We start from the raw sequence: 19728 nt of genomic DNA, 5'->3' as shown, positions 1-19728 counted from the left end.
CAACCATCCTGAACACCTCCTCTGTCAGCCAGGGTCTCTGGGGAGTCTGGACCGCGTACCCAAAGCAGCCATTGCAGCTGCATGAGTCACAGTCCTAAACCTCGCCCATTTACCCTCGACATCAGGAGGAGTCGGGGACGATGCCAATCCTAGCCGCAAGCGATGATGAAATTCTCGCTTGCAACTTTCATCAGATAACTGAGACCAGGCCACTTTAGGTCGGAATGGGGTCCTGGGTGTACACCCACCACCGGAGTGGAAGAATGGCAGGCGCATCTTACAGATGACTAGTCGATGGTCAGAGGGCAGATCAGCTCCACGGTAGGTCCTGGTGTCAAGGACATGGGCTCGCATCCGCTGGTCCGTCACTATGTAGTCCAGCAGATGTTCTTGCTTGGACCCGGCATGCATCCATGATGTTGTGTGGATGCACCGATGCCGGAACAGCGTGTTGGTAATTACAAGCCCATGGGCTGCACAAAAATATAGCATCCTCCTACCGTTGTTATTGAGCTGATCTGGCCCATGCCCTCCAATCACTCCAGACCAGGTGCCAGTATCATGACCAACTCGGGCATTGAAGTCACCCAACATGATGACTCTATCCCGAGGGGCCACTTTAGCCAGCACCTGTGACAGGAGGTCATAGAAGGCATCTGACTCATCGGCTTTGCCTGCATCCCTCCACGGATGTTCATCTTCGGTGGGGGCATAAGTAACCACGACCACCATTCCTCGCCTCCGGTTGATGGGAAGGCGAGCCCAAAGTAGCCTGGGGCTTACAGCTTCCCACACCTCACCGCCACGCTCCCACGCCCCCTTCATTCTTTTGTTCAAAAGAAGAGCCACACCCTGTTGTTTGGCAGTCTGCTGCCCCGAGTAGAGGACTGTCCACCCCTCATGGTGGCAGGAGCCAGAGCCGGTCCGCCGGACCTCCTGAATGGCGCATAGATCCAGGCGGTACCGTTCCAGCTCCCGACAGAGGAGTGGCAGCCTCTCCTCCACAGTGAGCGTTCAAACATTCCACGTGGCCACCCGTAGTGGCTTTTCGTTGTTTCTGGAGGAGCCCCGAGGGTAGGTATTCAATCTCCTGGCTCCGCCAATTGGGGTTTGGCCAGGAGACATCATAGACGCCTGCCCCCCCCCCCCCCCCGGGGCCTCCGACACAAGCTTATTAGTTACATATTTCAGTTTAACTCGTGGTTTCGTGGTAATTAATTGAAGGTGGAGGGGTTACCAGCCCCTCGCACCCGTCCAGAGCCCCCGTTTAGCCCCTGTGGTGGACACATATGCCATGAGGGGAAGAGCCAATCAAAATTGGATCTCCCCCCACAGCACTGTCCACGACAGAGTTGCCCGTCCGGCACCGCGAGGAGGTAGGGGGTTGTTTTTGCCGGACACACAGACACACACACAGAAACACACAGACACACACAGACACACACACAGACACACACAGACACACACAGACACACACACAGACACACACAGACACACACAGACAGACACACACAGACACACACAGACAGACACACAGACACACACACAGACACACACAGACAGACACAGACAGACACTCACAGACACACACACACAGACACACACAGACACACACAGACACACACACAGACACACACACAGACACACACAGACACACACAGACACACACAGACACACACACAGACACACAGACACACACAGGTTGATGCGAGGAAGTGCTGTTAGTGAACAGCAGCACCTCCAGAAGGTGTTGGTGGCTGTGGTGGTTGTTGTAGTGGTGGTGGTGGTGGTCTAGATTTAGCGAGAGAGTGAACGGCAACTTGGTCGTTGTGGTGGTGGTGGTGGTTGTGGTGGTTGTGATTCTGGTGATTGTGATTCTGGTGATTGTGGTGGTGGTGATTGTGGTGGTGGTGATGTAGATTTGGCGAGGGAGTGAACGGCAACTTGGTGGTGGTGGTGATTGTGGTTGTGATTCTGGTGATTGTGGTGGTGGTGATTGTGGTGGTGGTGATTGTGGTGGTGGTGGTGGTGTAGATTTGGCGAGGGAGTGAACGGCAACTTGGTGGTGGTGGTGATTGTGGTTGTGATTCTGGTGATTGTGGTGGTGGTGATGGTGGTGGTGGTGATGTAGATTTGGCGAGGGAGTGAACGGCAACTTGGTGGTGGTGGTGATTGTGGTGGTGTTGGTGATTGTGGTGGTGGTTGTGATTCTGGTGATTGTGGTGATTGTGGTGGTGGTGGTGATTGTGGTGGTAGTGTAGATTTGGCGAGGGAGTGAACGGCAACTTGGTTGTGGTGGTGGTGGTGATTGTGGTGGTGGTGATTGTGGTGATGGTGGTGATTGTGGTGGTGGTGATTGTGGTGGTGGTGATTGTGATTTGTGGTGATGGTGGTGATTGTGGTGGTGGTGATTGTGATTGTGGTGGTGGTGATTGTGGTGGTGGTGATGTAGATTTGGCGAGGGAGTGAACGGCAACTTGGTTGTGGTGGTGATGGTGGTGATTGTGGTGGTGGTGATTGTGGTGATTGTGGTGGTGGTGATTGTGGTGGTGGTGATGTAGATTTGGCGAGGGAGTGAACGGCAACTTGGTGGTGGTGGTGATTGTGGTTGTGGTGATTGTGGTGATGGTGGTGATTGTGGTGGTGGTGATTGTGGTGGTGGTGATTGTGATTTGTGGTGATGGTGGTGATTGTGGTGGTGGTGATTGTGATTGTGGTGGTGGTGATTGTGGTGGTGGTGATGTAGATTTGGCGAGGGAGTGAACGGCAACTTGGTGGTGGCCACGCTGGCCTGGCCCTCCCCGTGGGTCATCGTCATCGGCTCCTTCTTCTCCACGTGCGGAGCCGGCCTACAGAGCCTCACTGGGGCCCCGCGCCTCCTGCAGGCCATCGCCAAGGATAACGTCGTGCCCTTCCTGCAGGTCGCCCGCTCACTCACCCACTCACTCACCCGCTCACTCACCCGCTCACTCACACGCTCACTCACCCGCTCACTCACCCACTCACTCACCCACTCACTCACCCGCTCACTCACACGCTCACTCACCCGGTCACTCACCCACTCACCCAGTCACTCACCCACTCACTCACATGCTCACTCACCCGGTCACTCACCCGGTCACTTACCCGGTCACTTACCCGGTCACTCACCCGTTCACTCACCCGCTCACTCACCCGGTCACTCACCCGGTCACTCACCCGCTCACTCACTCAGTCACTCACCCGCTCACTCACCCGCTCACTCACCCGCTCACTCACCCGCTCACTCACCCGGTCACTCACCCGCTCACTCACTCAATCACCTAGCCATCGCCTCGCCCTATCAGTCGCTCACTCACCCACTCACCCACCCACTCACTCACCCACTCGTTCACCCACTCACTCACCCAGTCACTCACCCACCCACTCACTCATCCGGTCACTCACCCGGTCACTCACCCGGTCACTCACCCACTCACTCACCCGATCACTTACCCGGTCACTCACCCGGTCACTCACCCGCTCACTCACCCGGTCACTGACCCGGTCACTCACCCGGTCACTCACCCGGTCACTCACCCGCTCTCTCACTCAATCACCTAGCCATCGACTCGCCCACTCAGTCGCTCACTCGGCCACTCAATCATTCACTCGTTCACTCACTCACTCACCCGGTCACTCACCCACCCACTCACTCATCCACCCACTCACTCATCCACTCACTCACTCACTCAATCATTCACCCACTCGTTCACCCGCTCACTCACCCGCTCACTCACCCGCTCACTCACCCGGTCACTCACCCGGTCATTCACCCAGTCACTCACCCACCCACTCACTCATCCACTCACTCACTCAATCATTCAGTCACCCACTCACCCACTCACTCACCCGCTCACTCATTCACTCACCCGGTCACTCACCCACTCACTCACCCGGTCACTCACCCGCTCACTCACCCGCCCACTCACCCGCTCACTCACCCGCCCACTCACTCATCCACTCACTCAATCATTCAGTCACCCACTCACCTACTCACTCACTAACTCGCTCACTCACCCACTCATTCACTCACTTACCCACTAACTCGCTCACTCACTCATCCACTCACTCATTCAATAATTCAGTCACCCACTCATCCACTCACTCACTCACTCATCCACTCCCTCACTCACTTACCCACTCACTCACTCATCCACTCACTCACTCACTCATCCACTTACTCATTCACTCACTCATCCACTCACCCACTCACTCACTTACTCATGCCGAAGCTGTCTCTGAAGCTGTCTCTGTCTCTGAAGCTGTCTCTGAAGCTGTCTCTGCCTCTGAAGCTGTCTCTGTCTCCGATGCTGTCTCTGAAGCTGTCTCTGAAGCTGTCTCTGTCTCTGAAGCTGTCTCTGAAGCTGTCTCTGCCTCTGAAGCTGTCTCTGTCTCCGATGCTGTCTCTGAAGCTGTCTCTGAAGCTGTCTCTGTCTCTGAAGCTGTCTCTGAAGCTGTCTCTGTCTCTGAAGCTGTCTCTGAAGCTGTCTCTGTCTCTGAAGCTGTCTCTGTCTCCGATGCTGTCTCTGAAGCTGTCTCTGAAGCTGTCTCTGTCTCTGAAGCTGTCTCTGAAGCTGTCTCTGTCTCTGAAGCTGTCTCTGTCTCTGAAGCTGTCTCTGTCTCTGTCTCTGAAGCTGTCTCTGAAGCTGTCTCTGAAGCTGTCTCTGTCTCTGAAGCTGTCTCTGAAGCTGTCTCTGAAGCTGTCTCTGAAGCTGTCTCTGAAGCTGTCTCTGAAGCTGTCTCTGAAGCTGTCTCTGTCTCTGAAGCTGTCTCTGAAGCTGTCTCTGAAGCTGTCTCTGAAGCTGTCTCTGTCTCTGAAGCTGTCTCTGAAGCTGTCTCTGAAGCTGTCTCTGAAGCTGTCTCTGTCTCTGTCTCTGTCTCCGATGCTGTCTCTGTCTCTGTCTCCGATGGTGTCTCTGCAGGTGTTTGGCCACGGCAAGGCGAATGGGGAACCCACGTGGGCTCTGCTGCTCACCGCCTGCATCGCCGAGATCGGGATCATCATTGCGTCACTCGACGTCGTCGCTCCCATCCTGTCCATGTGAGACGCTCGCTCGCTCACCCACTACACGCTCACACGCACGCTCACACGCTACACGCTCACCCGCTACACGCTCACACACACGCTCACCAGCATGCTCACCTGCTACACGCTCACCCGCTACACGCTCACCCACTACACGCTCACCCACACGCTCACCCGCTACACGCTCACCCACACGCTCACCCACACGCTCACCCGCTACACGCTCCCTCGCTCACCCACACGCTCACCCGCACGCTCACCCGCTACACACTCACCCGCTACACACTCGCTCGCTCACCCGCTACACGCTCACACGCTCACCCACACACTCACCCGCTACACGCTCACACGCTACACACACACCCGCTACACGCTCACACGCTACACGCTCACCCGCTACACGCTCACCCGCTACACGCTCACACGCTACACGCTCACCCGCTACACACTCACCCGCTACACACACACCCGCTACACGCTCACCCGCTACACGCTCACCCGCTACACGCTCACCCGCTACACACTCACCCGCTACACACACACCCGCTACACACTCACCCGCTACACGCTCACCCGCTACACGCTCACACGCTACACACACACCCGCTACACGCTCACACACACGCTCACACACACACGCTCACACGCATGCTCACACACACACGCTAAATGTGGATTGCGATGTGGGTTGCGATGTGGATTGCATTGTGGTTGCGTTGTGGTTGCGTTGTGGTTGCGTTGTGGTTGCGTTGTGGTTGCGTTGTGGTTGCAGGTTCTTCCTCATGTGCTACATGTTCGTGAACTTGGCCTGCGCGGTGCAGACGTTGCTCCGTACCCCCAACTGGAGACCACGCTTCAAATATTACCACTGGTGATAACACATCCACAACCACCACAACCACCACCACAACCACCACCAACACCACCAACACCACCAACACCACCAACACCACAACCACCACCACAACCACCACAACCACCAACACCACGCTTCAAATATTACCACTGGTGATGCTACAACCACAACCACCACCACCAACACCACCAACACCACGCTTCAAATATTACCACTGGTGATGCCACAACCACAACCACCACCACAACCACCACCAACACCACGCTTCAAATATTACCACTGGTGATGCTACAACCACAACCACCACCACCAACACCACCAACACCACGCTTCAAATATTACCACTGGTGATGCTACAACCACTACAACCACCACAACCACCAACACCACCACCACCACCAACACCACAACCACCACGCTTCAAATATTACCACTGGTGATAACACAACCACCACAACCACCACAACCACCACCACAACAACCACAACTACCACGCTTCAAATATTACCACTGGTGATAACACAACCACCACCACAACCACCACAACCACAACCACCACCACCAACACCACCAACACCACGCTTCAAATATTACCACTGGTGATGCTACAACCACTACAACCACCACAACCACCAACACCAACACCACCACCACCACCACCAACACCACAACCACCACGCTTCAAATATTACCACTGGTGATAACACAACCACAACCACCACCACAACCACCACAACCACCACCAACACCACCAACACCACCAACACCACAACCACCACGCTTCAAATATTACCACTGGTGATAACACAACCACCACAACCACCACAACCACCACCACAACAACCACAACCACCACGCTTCAAATATTACCACTGGTGATAACACAACCACCACCACAACCACCAACACCACCAACACCACGCTTCAAATATTACCACTGGTGATGCTCCAACCACAACCACCAACACCACCAACACCACGCTTCAAATATTACCACTGGTGATGCCACAACCACTACAACCACAACCACCACCACCACAACCACCACCAACACCACCAACACCACGCTTCAAATATTACCACTGGTGATGCTACAACCACTACAACCACAACCACCACCACCACAACCACCACCAACACCACCAACACCACGCTTCAAATATTACCACTGGTGATGCTACAACCACAACCACCACCACAACCACCAACACCACCACCAACAACAACACCAACACCACGCTTCAAATATTACCACTGGTGATGCAACCACAACCACCACAACCACCACAACCACCACAACCACCACGCTTCAAATATTACCACTGGTGATGCTACAACCACAACCACCACCACCACCAACACCACAACCACCACCAACACCACCAACACAACAACCACCACAACAACCACCACCACAACCACCAGACTTCAAATATTACCACTGGTGATGCCACAACCACCACAACCACCACCAACACCACCAACACCACAACCACCACGCTTCAAATATTACCACTGGTGATGCAACCACAACCACCACAACCACCACCACCAACACCACCAACACCACCACAACCACCACGCTTCAAATATTACCACTGGTGATGCAACCACAACCACCACCAACACCACAACCACCACCACAACCACCACCACAACCACCACAACCACCACGCTTCAAATATTACCACTGGTGATGCAACCACAACCACCACAACCACCACAACCACCACCAACACCACCAACACCACCACAACCACCACCACAACCACCACCACAACCACCACCACCACAACCACCACCAACACCACGCTTCAAATATTACCACTGGTGATGCAACCACAACCACCACAACCACCACAACCACCACCAACACCACCAACACCACAACCACCACCAACACCACCAACACCAACACCACCAACACCACCACCAACACCACGCTTCAAATATTACCACTGGTGATGCAACCACAACCACCACAACCACCACAACCACCACCAACACCACCAACACTACAACCACCACCAACACCACCAACACCAACACCACCAACACCACAACCACCACAACCACCACAACCACCACCAACACCACCAACACCACCAACACCACCACCAACACCACCAACACCACGCTTCAAATATTACCACTGGTGATGCAACCACAACCACCACAACCACCACAACCACCACCAACACCACCAACACCACAACCACCACCAACACCACCAACACCACCAACACCACAACCACCACAACCACCACCACCAACACCACCAACACCACAACCACCACCAACACCACCAACACCACAACCACCACGCTTCAAATATTACCACTGGTGATGCCACAATTACCACAACCACCACAACCACCACCACCAACACCACCAACACCACCAACACCACAACCAACACCACAACCAACACCACAACCACCACCAACACCACCACAACCAACACCACCAACACCACCAACACCACAACCACCACGCTTCAAATATCACCACTGGTGATGCCACAACCACCACCACAACCACCACCAACACCACCAACACCACAACCACCACAAACACCACCACCACAACCACCAACACCACAACCACCACCAACACCACAACCACCAGAACCACCACAACCACCACCAATACCAAAAACACCAACACCAACACCAACACCACAACCACCACCACCACAACCACCACCAACACCAACACCACAACCACCACAACCACCACCACAAACACCACCACCACAACCACGACCACCAACACCATAACCACCACCAACACCACAACCACCACAACCACCACCAACACCACAACCACAACCACCACGCTTCAAATATTACCACTGGTGATGCCACAATCACCACAACCACCAACACCACCAACACCACAACCACCACCACAAACACCACCACCACAACCACCACCAACACCACAACCAACACCACAACCACAACCACCACAACCACCAACACCACAACCACCAGGCTTCAAATATTACCACTGGTGATGCCACAACCACCACCACAACCACCACAACCACCACCAACACCACAACCACCAACACCACAACCACCAGGCTTCAAATATTACCACTGGTGATGCAACCACAACCACCACAACCACCACCAACACCACCAACACCACAACCACCACAACCACCACAACCACCAACAACACAAACACCACCACCACAACCACCACGCTTCAAATATTACCACTGGTGATGTAAAAACCACCACCACAACCACCACCACAACCACCACCAACACCACAACTACCACAACCACCACCACAACCACCACCACCAACACCACAACCACCACAACCACCACACTTCAAATATTACCACTGGTGACACCACCACCAACAACAACCGCCATTCGCCACTAAGTGGCGGTGACGTCACCACGACGCTTGTGCCAGGCCATGTGCACATTGAGGCCACGTGAAGTGTCGAACGCCCGCTGGCAGGAGGTCACGGGGCAGACCCAGGTGCCACGGGTCGACTGACTGAGATGACTGGCTGATGCACCACCTGTGCCCACTACTGTGCCAACTCGCTGTGCTTTAGCCACCCGGCGCTCCGCTCGTTGTTGTGAGCGTCGCTCCTCCGCCCTCCGTTGTTGTTGGAGGGCGACTGCCTCCAACTGCCCAGTAGCCTCACTATGCACCTAGTCTGACACTGCCCAGTAGCAGAAACGTCCTTCACGAGCCTCCTCCACAGAGGCCGATCTTGACACTGCTGGTACCGGTCATCGGCAAGTCCACTCCGCTCCAAGTCCTCCTGTATTACATCACTCCATCTCTTCTCTAGCCCGTGCCGCGCCCGTTTAGCCCCCTCGATCCGGCCGAACAAAAGCTGTTTCGGCATGCGGTGGCTGGGCATGCGGGCTACATGACCCAGCCAACGCAGCCTTGCCTGCCGGAGGAGCTCACCGATGGGACCTTGCCCAGATCTTTCAAGGATTTGTGAGCTCCTCCATTTAATCCAGCCCGCAGGTTAAACTCACTCACTCACCCACCCACTCGCCCGCTCACTCGCCAACCCACTCAGCCACCCACTCACCCACTCTCCCACCTACTCGCCCGCTCACCCACCCACTCACCCACCCACCCACTCACCCACCAACTCGCCCGGCCTTGCCAGGCTGATGAGGAGAGAGGCAGGGCCCCTAGTTGTGGTTTCAGGCCGTGGTGGCTGGGGAAGTGGCAGAGGTGCAGCAGCGGCTGGTGGTGGCGGTGACGGTGACGATGGTGGCGGTGGTGGTGGTGGTGGCGGTGACGGTGGCGGTGGTGGTGGCGGTGATGGTGCTGGTGGTGGCGGTGGTGGTGTTGTTGGTGGCGGTGGTGGTGGCGGTGGTGGCGGTGATGGTAGTTGTGGTGGCGGTGGTGGCGGTGATGGTGACGGTGGTGGTGGTGGTGATGGTGTTGTTGGTGGTGGTGGCGGTGGTGGTGGTGACGGTGGCGGTGGTGTTGTTGGTGTTGTTGGTGGTGGTGGCGGCGGCGGCGGCGATTCCGCTCAGCACGGGCAGCACGGCTGAACGCTTTTGGGGGAAATATCAAACGTCGATGTTTCTGACGGATGTTGCGTTTGCGATTTGATCTGCGATCGCATCAGTCCAATTGTCGATGTTGTAATTGATTTCACACACGTGACGGAGCATCACCACGTGACACCGTCGTCATTTAAGCTCCTCTTTTCATTCCAAAGCAAGGATGAGGACCTATCAGACGTGGCTCTCTGCCAGCGTGTACCCATGAAAATGTTGTTCGTTGAAAACATTTTCCCGGAACTTGATAAGCTGCTTTCGCTACTGCAGGTTTTGTTTTTTGCGGTAAAGTCACGTAGAAATAATTACAATAATAATAACGATGAAAAATAAAATCACATAATAGCGTACGACGTTTCGATTGCGACACAAGCAGTCGTCATCAGGTACAGAAGAGCTACATTTAAGAGAGAGAGAGAGAAAACACACAACCGCAGAGAGATATATCGATTTGAAATCGATTATATACAGACACAGCCCCACAGTCTCTGCCTACTTAAGGCGTCATCACAGAGATGCGTCTTGTGCCTGTCTCTCCCCACGTGTCCCCTTACGCTCTGTGTTCCATCACCCTCTTAAAGTTCACGCTCAGCTTACAATTTCGCAATCTTTGAAATAGCGTAATCAACCGGGCCATGCGTTAACTTGTGTTTTAACCCACCGTCTATGTTGCTTTGCGTAGTTTCCAAATGTTGCTAAAACCCTGTTTTGATTTAGTGTGCTCCTCCTCCGTCTCTCTCTCTCTCTCTGTGTGTCCCCTGGCGTGTCTCTGTTAATTCCCTCAACTTAAGGTCCGTGTGCATATATATCTCTCTGCGGTTCTGTGTTTCCTCTCTCTCTCCCTTCTTAAATGTAGCTCTTCTGCACCTGATGATGATTGCTTATGTTGCAATCGAAACGCCGGTATGCTATTACGTAATTTTATTTTTCATCATTATTATTATTAATTTTTCTACGGAAAAAAACCCGAAGGGGTATTTTCCTGGAACGATTGTTCGGTCGAAATCTTTCGCGACCGCAGGTAATCACGGCCGAGACGATCGCCTGCGTCGCGATGGAAACGTCGCGATCGATACATTTACCGTTTTTTTTTATATATATCCACGCGACTTGACCGAGCAATACAAAAAAATAAATTATTAATTTTTTTTTTTTAAAACGCGCGTGAAACCAATTCCGATTGGAAAGTTTAACGCGTCGATTTCAAAGCGCCGATTTCAAATCGATTGATCGCTCGGCCCTAACCGGCGGGTCTCATAGACCGCCCACCACCCCACTACCACCACCCCGAGTATCCCCTGGGGGAATCTGTAGCTGTGGGTGTCCGCTCGTGTGGCTGTTGCAGGGCACTGTCGTTCCTGGGCATGAGCATCTGCCTCTCGCTGATGTTCATCTCGTCCTGGTACTACGCACTCGTCGCCATGACCATCGCTGGCATGATCTACAAGTACATCGAATACCGCGGGTGAGCGACACTCGCCCGCCCGCTCGCCCGCTCGCCCGCTCGCCCGCTCACCCACTCGCTCACCCATCCAACCGCTCAATCACTCACTCACTCACCCACCCGCTCACCAGCTCACCCACCCATCCCACCGCTCACTCATCCACTCACTCACCCACCCGCTCAATCACTCACTCACTCACCCACCCGCTAACCCGCTCACCCACCCATCCAACCGCTCAATCACTCACTCACTCGCTCGGTCAGTCACCCGCTCGCTCACCCGCTCACCCACCCATCCAACCGCTCACTCATCCACTCACTCACTCACCCACCCGCTCAGTCACCGGCTCACCCACTCGGTCACCCGCTCACCCACTCACCCACCCATCCAACCGCTCAATCACTCACTCACTCACTCGCTCAGTCAGTCACCCGCTCGCTCACCCGCTCACCCACCCATCCAACCGCTCACTCACTCACTCACTCACCCACTCACCCACCCATCCAACCACTCAATCACTCACCCACTCGCTCACCCACTCGCTCACCCACTCGCTCACCCACTCACTCGCCCATTCACCCAACCATTCACCCACCAACTTACTCACACACCCACATGCTTGCTCACTCACCCACTCGCTCACCCAATCGCTCGCTCATCCACCCACCCACTCACTCGCTCATCCACTCACCCACTCACCAACTCCTCCAACCACTCACTCACCCACCCACTCAGTCACCCTCTCACCCACTCACCCACCCATCCACCTACTCAATCACTCAATCACTCACTCACCCACCCAGTCACCAGCTCACCCACTCTACCACCCATCCAAACACTCAATCACTCACTCACTCGCTCACCCACTCACTCAGTCACCTGCTCACCCACTCACCCACCCATCCAGCCATCCAACCACTCAATCACCCACCCAATCAGTCACTCACCCACCCACCCGCTCACCCACGCACCCACTCACCCACCCATCCAACCACTCAATCACTAACTCAGCCACCCACTCACCCACCCATCCAACCACTCAGTCACTCACTCACCCACCCACTCACCCACCCATCCAACCATCCAACCACTCAATCACCCACCCACTCAGCCACTCACTCACCCACCCGCTCACCCACTCACTCACCCATCCAACCACTCAATCACTCACTCACCCACCCACCCACTCACCAATCCAACTACTCAATCACTCACTCAGCCACCCACTCACCCACCCATCCAACCACTCATTCACTCACTCACCCACCCACTCACCCACCCATCCAACCATCCAACCACTCAATCACCCGCCCACTCAGCCACTCACCCACCCACCCGCTCACCCACTCACTCACCCATCCAACCACTCAATCACTCACTCACCCACCCACTCACCCACCCACCCACTCACCCATCCAACTACTCAATCACTCACTCACCCACCCACTCACCCACCCATCCAACCATCCAACCACTCAATCACCCACCCACTCATCCACTCACTCACCCACCCGCTCACCCACTCACTCACCCATCCAACCACTCAATCACTCACTCACTCAGCCACCCACTCACCCACCCATCCAACCACTCAGTCACTCACTCACCCACCCACTCACCCACCCATCCAATCATCCAACCACTCAATCACCCACCCACTCAGCCACTCACTCACCCACCCGCTCACCCACTCACTCACCCATCCAACCACTCAATCACTCACTCACCCACCCACCCACTCACCCATCCAACCACTCAATCACTCACTCACCCACCCACCCACTCACCCATCCAACCACTCAATCACTCACTCACCCACCCACCCACTCACCCATCCAACCACTTAATCACTCACTCAGCCACCCACTCACCCAGCCATCCAACCACTCACTCACTCACTCACTCACCCACGCGCTCACCCACTCACCCATCCAACCACTCAATCACTCACTCACCCACCCACCCACTCACCCATCCAACCACTCAATCATTCACTCAGCCACCCACTCACCCATCCAACCACTCACTCACTCACTCACCCACCCGCTCACCCACTCACTCACCCATCCAACCACTCAATCACTCACTCACCCACCCACCCACTCACCCATCTAACCACTCAATCACTCACTCAGCCACCCACTCACCCACCCATCCAACCACTCAATCACTCACTCACCCACCCACTCACCCATCCAACCACTCAATCACTCACTCACCCACCCACTCACCCACCCATCCAACCACTCAATCACCCACCCACTCAGCCACTCACTCACCCACTCACTCACTCACCCACCCGCCCGCTCACCCACTCACTGGACACACGGGTAATGTGGTGGTTGTGGTGGTTGTTGTTGTTGTTGTGGTGGTGCAGGGCGGAGAAGGAGTGGGGTGATGGGATCCGCGGGCTGTCCCTGAGTGCCGCTCGATTTGCTCTGCTTCGCTTGGAAGAGGGCCCACCACACACCAAGAACTGGAGGTGACGTCCACCACCACCACCACCACCACGACCAACACAACCTTCACCACTACAACCACCACCACCACCACAACCACCACAACCACCACAACCACCACAATCTCCACCACCACAACCACCACAACCACCACAATCTCCACCACCACAACCACCACCACAACCACCACAACCACCACCACAACCTCCACCACAACCACCACAACCACCACCACAACCTCCACCACCACAACCACCACAACCACCACAACCACCACCACAACCTCCACCACCACGACCACCACAACCTCGACAACCACAAACACCACCACAACCACCACAACCACCACCACCACAACCACCACAACCACCACCACAACCACCACCACGACCACCACAACCACCACAACCACCACCACAACCTCCACCACCACGACCACCACAACCACCACAACCTCCACCACCACAACCACCACTACAACCACCACCACAACCACCACAACCACCACAATCTCCACCACCACAACCACCACAACCACCACAATCTCCACCACCACAACCACCAACACAACCACCACAACCACCACCACAACCTCCACCACCACAACCACCACCACAACCGCCACCACCACAACCACCACAACCACCACCACAACCTCCACCACCACAACCACCACCACAACCACCACCACAACCACCACAACCACCACCACAACCTGCACAACCACCACCACAACCACCACAACCACCACCACAACAACCACCACAACCACCAAGACCACCAAAACCACCACAACCACCACAACCTCCACCACCACAACCACCACAACCACGACCACCATAACACCACAACCTCCACCACCACGACCACCACAACCACCACAACAACCACCACCACCACAACAACCACCACAACCACCACAACCTCCACCACCACAACCACCACCACAACCACGACCACCATAACACCACAACCACCACAACCACTACCACAACCTCCACCACCACAACCACCACAACCACCACAACCACCACCACCACGACCACCACCACAACCACCACCACAACCTCCACAACCACAACCACCACCACAACCACCACAACCACCACCACAACCACCAGAACCACCACCACAACCACCACCACGACCACCACAACCACCACAACCACCACCACAACCTCCACCACCACGACCACCACAACCACCACAACCTCCACCACCACAACCACCACAACCACCACCACAACCACCACAACCTCCACCACCACGACCACCACAACCACCACAACCACAACCACCACTACAACCACCACAACCTCCACCACCACGACCACCACAACCTCCACCACCACAACCACCACCACAACCACCACCACAACCGCCACCACCACAACCACCACAACCACCACCACCACAACCACCACAACCTCCACCACCACAACCACCACCACAACCACCACCACAACCACCACAACCACCACCACAACCTCCACAACCACCACAATATCCACCACCACAACCACCACAACCACCACAATCTCCACCACCACAACCACCACCACAACCACCACAACCACCACCACAACCTCCACCACCACAACCACCACAACCACCACCACAACCTCCACCACCACAACCACCACAACCACCACAACCACCACCACAACCTCCACCACCACGACCACCACAACCTCGACAACCACAAACACCACCACAACCACCACAACCACCACCACAACCACCACAACCACCACCACAACCACCACCACGACCACCACAACCACCACAACCACCACCACAACCTCCACCACCACGACCACCACAACCACCACAACCTCCACCACCACAACCACCACTACAACCACCACCACCACCACAACCACCACAACCACCACAACCACCACAATCTCCACCACCACAAACACCACAACCACCACAATCTCCACCACCACAACCACCACCACAACCACCACAACCACCACCACAAACTCCACCACCACAACCACCACCACAACCGCCACCACCACAACCACCACAACCACCACCACAACCACCACAACCTCCACCACCACAACCACCACCACAACCACCACCACAACCACCACAACCACCACCACAACCTGCACAACCACCACCACAACCACCACAACCACCACCACAACCACCACCACAACCACCAAGACCACCAAAACCACCACAACCACCACAACCTCCACCACCACAACCACCACAACCACGACTACCATAACACCACAACCTCCACCACCACGACCACCACAACCACCACAACAACCACCACCACCACAACAACCACCACAACCACCACAACCTCCACCACAACCACCACCACAACCACGACCAACATAACACCACAACCACCACAACCACTACCACAACCTCCACCACCACAACCACCACAACCACCACAACCTCCACGACCACCACAACCTCCACCACCACAACCACCACCACAACCACCACAACCGCCACCACCACAACCACCACAACCACCACCACAACCACCACAACCTCCACCACCACAACCACCACCACAACCACCACCACAACCACCACAACCACCACCACAACCTCCACAACCACCACCACAACCACCACAACCACCACCACAACCACCACAACCACCACGACCACCATAACACCACAACCTCCACCACCACGACCACCACAACCACCACCACCACAACAACCACCACAACCACCACAACCTCCACCACCACAACCACGACCACCATAACACCACAACCTCCACCACTACGACCACCACAACCACCACAACCACCACAACCTCTACCAACACAACCACCACTACAACCACCACAACCACCACAACCACCACCACTACGACCACCAAAACCACCACAACCACCACAACCTCCACCACAACCACCACAACCCCACAACCTCCACCACCACGACCACCACAACCACCACCACAACCACCACCACCACAACAACCACCACAACCACCATAACCACAACCACCACAACCACCACCACAACCACGACCACCATAACACCACAACCACCACAACCTCCACCACCACAACCACCACAACCACCACCACAACCTCCACCACCACAACCACCACCACAACCGCCACCACCACAACCACCACAACCACCACCACAACCACCACAACCTCCACCACCACAACCACCACCACAACCACCACCACAACCACCACAACCACCACCACAACCTGCACAACCACCACCACAACCACCACAACCACCACCACAACCACCACCACAACCACCAAGACCACCAAAACCACCACAACCACCACAACCTCCACCACCACAACCACGACCACCATAACACCACAACCTCCACCACTACGACCACCACAACCACCACAACCACCACAACCTCTACCAACACAACCACCACTACAACCACCACAACCACCACAACCACCACAACCTCCACCACTACGACCACCAAAACCACCACAACCACCACAACCTCCACCACAACCACCACAACCCCACAACCTCCACCACCACGACCACCACAACCACCACCACAACCACCACCACCACAACAACCACCACAACCACCATAACCACAACCACCACAACCACCACCACAACCACGACCACCATAACACCACAACCACCACAACCTCCACCACCACAACCACCACAACCACCACCACAACCTCCACCACCACAACCACCACCACAACCGCCACCACCACAACCACCACAACCACCACCACAACCACCACAACCACCACCACAACCACCACCACAACCACCACAACCACCACCACAACCTGCACAACCACCACCACAACCACCACAACCACCACCACAACCACCACCACAACCACCAAGACCACCAAAACCACCACAACCACCACAACCTCCACCACCACAACCACCACAACCACGACCACCATAACACCACAACCTCCACCACCACGACCACCACAACCACCACAACAACCACCACCACCACAACAACCACCACAACCACCACAACCTCCACCACCACAACCACCACCACAACCACGACCACCATAACACCACAACCACTACCACAACCTCCACCACCACAACCACCACAACCACCACAACCACCACCACCACGACCACCACCACAACCACCACCACAACCTCCACAACCACAACCACCACCACAACCACCACCACAACCACCACAACCACCACCACAACCACCACAACCACCACCACAACCACCACCACGACCACCACAACCACCACAACCACCACCACAACCTCCACCACCACGACCACCACAACCACCACAACCTCCACCACCACAACCACCACAACCACCACCACAACCACCACAACCTCCACCACCACGACCACCACAACCACCATAACCACCACAACCACAACCACCACTACAACCACCACAACCTCCACCACCACGACCACCACAACCTCCACCACAACCACCACCACAACCACCACCACAACCGCCACCACCACAACCACCACAACCACCACCACCACAACCACCACAACCTCCACCACCACAACCACCACCACAACCACCACCACAACCACCACAACCACCACCACAACCTCCACAACCACCACAATCTCCACCACCACAACCACCACAACCACCACAATCTCCACCACCACAACCACCACAACCACCACCACAACCTCCACCACCACAACCACCACAACCACCACCACAACCTCCACCACCACAACCACCACAACCACCACAACCACCACAACCACCACCACAACCTCCACCACCACGACCACCACAACCTCGACAACCACAAACACCACCACAACCACCACAACCACCACCACAACCACCACAACCACCACCACAACCACCACCACGACCACCACAACCACCACAACCACCACCACAACCTCCACCACCACGACCACCACAACCACCACAACCTCCACCACCACAACCACCACTACAACCACCACCACAACCACCACAACCACCACAACCACCACAATCTCCACCACCACAACCACCACAACCACCACAATCTCCACCACCACAACCACCACCACAACCACCACAACCACCACCACAAACTCCACCACCACAACCACCACCACAACCGCCACCACCACAACCACCACAACCACCACCACAACCACCACAACCTCCACCACCACAACCACCACCACAACCACCACCACAACCACCACAACCACCACCACAACCTGCACAACCACCACCACAACCACCACAACCACCACCACAACCACCACCACAACCACCAAGACCACCAAAACCACCACAACCACCACAACCTCCACCACCACAACCACGACCACCATAACACCACAACCTCCACCACCACGACCACCACAACCA

The 19728-nt window shown here is 55.6% G+C and overlaps 1 protein-coding gene across 1 annotated transcript in view; it reads left to right on the top strand.

Annotated features, from left to right (window-relative positions):
* LOC142922809 (solute carrier family 12 member 5-like) overlaps window positions 1-14425 on the top strand; it is a gene marked incomplete at its 5' end in the record, with an annotated part of 35952 nt that extends 21527 nt beyond the window's left edge. Inside the window, 5 exons of the mRNA XM_076063747.1 lie at window positions 2747-2921; window positions 4944-5062; window positions 5820-5918; window positions 11811-11930; window positions 14288-14425. Coding sequence (XP_075919862.1) covers window positions 2747-2921; window positions 4944-5062; window positions 5820-5918; window positions 11811-11930; window positions 14288-14396 — 622 coding nt within the window. The remainder of the gene's footprint in view (window positions 1-2746; window positions 2922-4943; window positions 5063-5819; window positions 5919-11810; window positions 11931-14287) is intronic.
* Window positions 14426-19728: the final 5303 nt, after the last annotated feature.

Source organism: Petromyzon marinus, unplaced genomic scaffold (genome assembly GCF_048934315.1).
Source record: "Petromyzon marinus isolate PM22_M1 ecotype Great Lakes invasive population unplaced genomic scaffold, UKy_Petmar_22M1.pri1.0 PM_Scaffold_178, whole genome shotgun sequence".
Lineage (NCBI taxonomy): Eukaryota > Metazoa > Chordata > Hyperoartia > Petromyzontiformes > Petromyzontidae > Petromyzon > Petromyzon marinus.
This window is presented reverse-complemented; position numbering and strand designations above follow the sequence as displayed.